The following is a 7,321-nucleotide window of genomic DNA, read 5'->3' on the forward strand; positions in this document are numbered from 1 at the left end:
TTATTTCTGTTCCAGATCCAGTTTGATGTATTAATGGTGAGATGTCGTTCTGATACAGGAATAGAGCCCAAATCTTTGTAAAGTAATTTCAGCACAGATAATCTGAGGCCTAGTCTACATGAAGAAAACATTACTGTTCACAAACTGCTAAGAAAAAAGTTGAGTTAAAACAAGTATATATAGCTTCACTTAGAAATAAGATGGAAAAAACAAATTAGGAAGAAGGTGACAATATATTAACAATATATTGTGAAGCTTTATTTGAAAACTGACAGTCTTAAATGTCAATCTAAAATACTTTCAGTTCTTTTCATATCTTATACTTTAGAATGGCCTAGTTAAAACATTTGGCATGGATCTCCACTATAAACTTTCTGAATGTTTGTTAAATTGTTCTATAGTAGTAAGACATTATTGTATAGTAGTAATAGTAAGACATCTCCAAATGACTTTTACAACCTGTTTATTTTTGGACTCTAATTAGGTTTTTGTAGGATTAAAACCTAAACATCATAACCTAAAAGTATAACAATGAAGGGATGAAGGGAGTAATCCATCAATCAGTTATTATAAAGGTCAAAAAAGCCAATCCTCATTTAGGGATCCACTAAAACCTTTAACAGCAAGCATAGTCCTACAATCACATGGTAGACTTGAACTTTTAGTCAATATGTCGCTTCAGGACAGGGAGAACAAAGACTGTTACAGCCATCAGGAAAATGAGGTTTCATAAAAACCATAATATTTTCAGAGTACTCTGGCTGTCTTATTTTGGCGAGGTAAGAACAGGAAGGACGACACAAATGTAGCTTAGATGTAAAACAACTAGTAAAAGTCCTGGTGTAACTGAGCTAGTGTTTGGCTCTACACTGAGCATCCCTGAAGAACCATAAATCTGTCCTTACAATGAAACTTCCCATCTAACCAAGCTGAGCATTAACTGCAAAACCAAAGCTTTATAGGATCAGCCTCAGAATGGTCGGCACACACCACGACTGCCAAACGGGCTCCGGTGCTTTATGTGCCTTGTAAATACTTAAACAGAGAAGTTTATTTCAATTAAAATATTCTTTTTTTTTTGTAATAATAAAGAAATCAAGGAGGCAATAAAGAAAAAAAAAACTAATTGATAAATTTTAGGACAAAAATTCAGAGTATCCAGACAAAATTAAGTAATAATTGAAAATTATTATTTAGTTGTCCCCCTGAAAAGGCTCAGCTAAGTTTATTGTCTAAATCTAAAAAACGACAGGGCAGGGATTCTGGGCTGAACTGGTGAAAACTGTTTGAAAGACTCTGAATAATGCTGCAGTAACAAGCGGAAAATATGAAAGACTGGCACAAAACGACAGAAGTAATCTATCAACACTGTAAAGGTTTCTATGGCAGCACTGTAAACATTTCACCCAGCAGAGTCCCAAATTCAGCCGAGTTAAATCTGAGTTAAAATCCACCTTCTTTTAACCTTTCACCTTATTTCCACCTGGAACTTAACAACTTTATTTAAAAACAACTAAGCATGTGGACAATAAAACAACTCTGCTTTTCAGAACAATAAAATCCCCCTTTGTCGTTTATGTCTGTGCACTTACCACCAGCCACCTCCAGGGGGCCATTTTTCTTCTTCAGCTCCTGGAGTGCCTCCGTGAACTCCTTCCCTCCTTTCTTCTCCAGGGCAGAGCCTGCAAGCGGATACAGAAGAGGACAGCAGTGAACAGATACTGCTGAGCTGCAGACAGACAACAGAAAGTGCGACGGAGGGCTGGAGGTCATGCAGACAGACAGGCAAGCAGGAAGACGTGAGGGTGGATGGACAGACTGGCAGAAACACAGGCGTGTCAATCCTCTAGAAGTGCCTCTCAGAATCTCTGAGTGCTTCATTTCAGGATTAGAACAGGTGGCACAAATAAGGAGCAAAGATTCTAGTTAAAAATACTAGCAAATTTAAGTCAATTGTGGGGGAAGAAATGTTTTTCATCCATTCAAATCAATAAATGCAAATTCCAGAGACTCAGTCGCCTTAGGTTTTTACTCAGAGCTTAAGAGAGGAGCCGTATACAGAAACCAAAAAGATTGGAAGCATCTCAAAGCAAAAGCTGACTGATTTTGGGGGATTTTATGTGAGAGAGCACTACAAAAGTCCCCAAAAACATGATCTGAAAAGAGTGATTTGCCTTATTTTTAGTCCCCTCTATTCCGATACACTTGCCTTAAGGAGTCATCTACTTCATAACAGTTAACTTGATCAGATCTAATTTCTGTACAGACCTAAGAGGGCTGTTAGAGAACATTAGTGAACAAACTGCACCATAAAGATCAAGAAATGCAGCAAACGGATGAAGAAAGGTTACCTGTCTTGTGGGATTAGGAATATGTTTTAAAACAACATCCAAAGCTTAACATTTCACAGAGCTCTTTTCAAGCAGTCATCAGAGAATGAAAAAAATGTGTCACAACTGTTGACCTACCAAGAGACGACCGTCCACCTATGACTGAACAAGCCTAGGTGGACTCAAAGTAACTCCAGAGGAGCTGCAGGGATGCAGAGCTCAGCAAAGTGAACCTGTTAACTGGAAACCACTTAATTCCTCATTTCTAATAATCTGGTCTTATTAAGGACAGCAAAAAGAAAACCCAACTAAGTCCAGTTAACATTTTGCCATAAGCCAAGAGGGAAGGAGCTACTCTGGTTAGACGAGATCAAGCCGTTTTTACTCATCAACCCGAACACACCATCTGTACAGTGCAGAGATAGGCAAGCTGGTCAGAGCTTAAGGAGAGATGAATGAGATAAAGTAGGACAATGGTGGTGAAAAAAAACAACACCTTTGAGCAGGAGAATGCATAAAGCCAGAGGTGTAACGCTCCGGTCAAAGCCCAAACCTTAGTCCACTCTGAATCTGTGGTTAAAAACATTCTCCAGTCTCAGTCCAGTCTGACTGAGCTCAAGCTATTTAGCAAAGAGGAATGGACAAATATTTTGGTTTCTTGATGTCCAGAGAAAAACCAGAAACAGTTGGAGATTTAACTTTAACAAACGGTCAAACGACCAATGGAGGAGGACTGAAGACAAACTGAAGCCACACTTTTCAGATCTTGATCAAATACTTAAACCATGCCTTGCTTTGCTCCCACTTTGCATCAGTGCACTACCTTTGACATATCAGAAAAAGTCCCAATGACATAAAATATGATTTGTGTTTAGGATATGAAAAAGTTTAATGGTGTGAATATTTTTGCCTTATTTAAAAACTTTCATTCTTATTTGAGAAAAAAAAAAAAACTCCCTAAAATTGAAACCAGCATATGAAGTACAGTCATTAAACCTTATCAGTTGAATCTTTGTGCCTTTGTGACCACAGAAATAATAAAACTTTGTGACACTCTGTGCATCTGCTTACAAACCATCTGAACTGACAGGTTGGTTAGAGAGTTCAAAGGTCACATGAGAGACAGCTCTCAGAGAGTCAATGTTTCAGTCATGCAGAGCTAAACGAGCAGCAGCAGTATAATTAGCATGGTCACACCAGCAAAATATAACCTTTAAATGTGTTATCTGATGCAAAGATCTACCTCTGGCTAGTTATTATAAGGAACTCCTGTTTTAAAAAGATTGAGCCCTGCAGTTTGGGCAAAGGTCTTCTTAGCAAAGCAGAAATCCTGAGTCATCCAGGATAGGATCAGCATAAATATCAGACACACCATTTAAAAATTTCCTCTAGCAGTCAGGATCTTATAATCCTGTAACTATGGCTTTCCTGAAGAGTAACTAGAAACAGAGCTAAAGGTAAAATTGTAAGAAATAAATCCTAAATAAATGTTCATATTATTCAATATACTTCCATTGATTAGGGCTGGGCAATCCTATAGTATCAATATATATTTCAATATAATTGTATTTAATAATAATTGTGTGACTTTCAATCACATTTTTGATATGCTGACACCCATTACATTTGTTTCAGACTGACATTCAGGGTTCAGCCGAATCAACCCGAACAGATCTTTAGTAAAACAGTTTTGTTTAACTAAAGATCAAAGGTTCAAAATAAACCAAACTTTTATAAGGAAATAAAACAACAAACGGCAGGAATATAGCACAGAGGCAGGAGTGGCATGAGTGTGAGAGAAAGGGAGAAATCCTAACAGGATAGCAGGACTGCCTATAGTATCAAAAAGGTTCATCCAAAATAATATGTTGAATTTTGCTATTTTATTAGTGCTTTGTGAAAATAGTTTTTAGGCATAAATTTATTTGTGTTCTTGGATTTGCCAAATGTTCAGTGAGAGAAAAACTGTTAAATACAAAAGAACGGAGATGAGAACTAAGAAAAGGGAGAAATAAATGATTAAATGTGCGTTTCATCTGTTCAGCTTGTAGCTCTGAACATAGAACTATGTGTTTAGAATTTCTTTATAACATTTCTAGAAGTTTTTACAGGAATCTGAGATGGGCTTTCTTGGCAGTTTTTTCTAAGAATCTCATATTGTATATGTGTCAATATTTGAATAACTTTCCATCAACCAGAATATAGAAATACATTGTAGCTTAAGCTTAGGCAATATCGTGCAGCTGTAGATGTAGTACTGTTCTGCATTAAAGGTTATATGCATGCTTAAGATTTAGTTGATTAAACCTTTTTATCCAGCAGGAAGGCTATGTTAGGATTGTTTTCACATATAAAAAAGACACATATCAACTAGAGTTAAGTATTTAAGTGTAAAACTTAAAAGTGAGATTTAGGATCTAAGCAAGACAATCCAAAGGAATATTAGGGTTGTTTAGATGGAAAAATAGTTTTCATTTCATTCCTGACCAATGTCAACCTAATACAATATCAGCCTGAATCACTTATTCTTTCATAACTTCTCATGTAGTCTGGATGGTAGAAGAGACTGGATCAAGATATATTTGTCAAAGAGAGAGCAATAATCACCAACATAGGTTATGAGAACAACCGACCCATTCAATATCAACCAATGAGTTAAGCAGTGTTTTCTATCAGATTTCAGAAGCAGGTCGATATATTCTGATATTAGGGTTTTGGCTGGTCTCACAATGGTTTCCAATAACAGATTAGAACATTTCCAAATTTATCTAAACATCTCAACTTTTTTTATTATTTTCTTTATAAAGGGTTTATAGAAGAATGAATAACTCAAATTTAATGCTTTTTAATGCTCTTAGAAATAATTTTAATGCCACCAGCAGGTACCTGTCGATAGGCTGCAGCCATGTCACAAATTCCTCATTTTCAAGCCACTTTTGTTAAAATTTGTTTTTTCCCCCCATTCTCTAATTTTTCTCCGACTCAAGCTTCTTTTCTGAACTTACAGCTTTGCGATCAACCGGAAGCAGTTCTACGCAAATATATTGTGATATAATATGTCTCATGAAATTGTTTTTATAATTTTTTTTAATAAAGCATTTTAAATGCCACAATAAACACATTTAATGGCATTTAATGAATGCCAATTAAGGCCTTAATTTAAAAAATAATAATTTAATGACGTAATGATTTTTAATGACCCGCGGAAACCCTGTTATATTAGGACGGAACAATTTTGTCAAAAATCGAAGTTGCGATTATTTTCTACCAATATTGCAATATTAATGCGAATTTCCTTTCTAAGCTCAAGCATGTAGTTTTCTGCTCCAGAGTTTCAGTTTTTTTCACAACCTGAAAAGCTTTCATTGTTGCAGGACTTTAATGTAACCTTTGGATGAAAAAGTTCATACTTCTACTATATTGCATGGATCTGCATGCTAGCAGCAACTCTCTTCTATTCTGTGTGGTGGCAAGCCCACTTTAAGTGTCATACCGCCACTTTAAAGCGCTGGATTGAAAATTTTAATGTCTTACTCCAGTTAAATATGTGACCAAAACTGAGTCCTTCTGTGATCTGAAAATAGCATTTTTCTAAATTGCTATTATATTGCAAATGCAATTAAATGCCCAGCCCTACTTTATACAGCTTTTTTCTTTGATTTTAGTTGTAAAATGGGAGCACATTTCAGAGTGACCCAAGTGCTTTGCTGACTAATCTCTGTAAATAAAGAGAAACAAATATAGCTTTTTGTCTTTATAAATGGTCTCTTTGTACTGAGATCATCTTAAAATTTAGAACATTGACTTTTGCTCTGATAATTGGACTGCAAAAAATGTTTTTATAAATAAATAAAAAAAGGTAAACATCTGGTTTAGGCTAACAATGGAAGCATAGATTAAAACAAAAAAAGGCCAACAATAATGAAAGGTAACAACTGCTGCTGCCGTTTGTCCACAGACTGCAGCACTGACTGACTGGATATGCAGAGGGAGAGCAGACAGACAGCCGTGGTCTCTGCAGAGTCAGTGCTTCCTTTACCTACTTCACCACCTGTATAGAAGGAGGAGTTGGTCGGGTGAACGACAGCGTCGCTCTCCACCGCGGAAATGTCGGCTCGGACAACTTGCAACTACAGACAACAACCGTGACAGACAACAGGCAACAACATGGAGGTAAAAACACTGTGAGTGACTGTGGGCAATAAGATGCGGAGAGTGATGAGAGAGAAGAACAGAAGGACACAAGTGAGCGCACTCCTTATTGGCTGAGGAAATCACAGGACACAAGGAGGCAGCTGAGGAAGTGGAGAGACAAGTTAGATAGTGAAAATAGGATGCAGGAGCACACAGTTGGCTGGATTTACTAAATTGACCTTGAAAAACATCACAGGAGGATGGATTCAAAATTATACAATTCTGGAGTTTTCAGTTAATCTATTTTTTTTTGGTATTGTTTCTGTCCAGCTGTGTGGTCCTGAATCCTGGATTTAATCTCAGGTGGGAGATCTCTCAACCATGCTGCACTTTGCAACCAATTAAGAAACGATTTCTGGGCTTGTTCTTTAAACTTTTCCCTTATCTCATCAACATTTTCAAAGAAAAAAATCTTCAGCAAAAAATAAGGACAAAAAAAAAAAAATCAAATTTATAAAATAACGTGCAGCAGTTTGAAAGGACTGGCACCTGAAATGGACCACAGCACATAAACATAGTGGGAAGAAAAGCAGACAAACTGTTCTCTGCAGCCTTTATAAAAATCCTTGAATGCCACCAATGCAACGTTTGGTTTCTACTAAACGATACATTTCTGTAGCCCATCAGCCATAGGGAACCCAGGTTAGTAATTTGAGGATATTTACTGATCAAGGAACCTCAGCATGTTACTACTGCGAGCAGCTTTTGTTCTCTTTTTCAAACTATGGTATAAATGTACAATATACCTCTCGATATAAACAAACATGTGTATATATATATATATATATATATACACA

The 7,321-nt window shown here is 36.5% G+C and overlaps 1 protein-coding gene across 3 annotated transcripts in view; it reads right to left on the minus strand.

The window, feature by feature from the left end:
* The window catches only part of LOC107090687 (core histone macro-H2A.1), a 26,894-nt gene that overhangs the window by 7,881 nt on the left and 11,692 nt on the right, over positions 1-7,321 (minus strand). For 2 of the 3 annotated variants that reach the window (XM_015384231.1, XM_015384232.1), the window contains exon 7: positions 1,593-1,682. In XM_015384231.1, coding sequence (XP_015239717.1) covers positions 1,593-1,682 — 90 coding nt within the window. Of the gene's footprint in view, positions 1-1,592; positions 1,683-6,369; positions 6,461-7,321 lie in introns of all 3 variants that reach the window. The other variant, XM_015384233.1, reaches the window with a different exon arrangement.

Source organism: Cyprinodon variegatus, unplaced genomic scaffold, assembly GCF_000732505.1.
Source record: "Cyprinodon variegatus isolate N-32 unplaced genomic scaffold, C_variegatus-1.0 Scaffold308, whole genome shotgun sequence".
In the NCBI taxonomy this organism is placed as follows: Eukaryota; Metazoa; Chordata; class Actinopteri; order Cyprinodontiformes; family Cyprinodontidae; genus Cyprinodon; species Cyprinodon variegatus.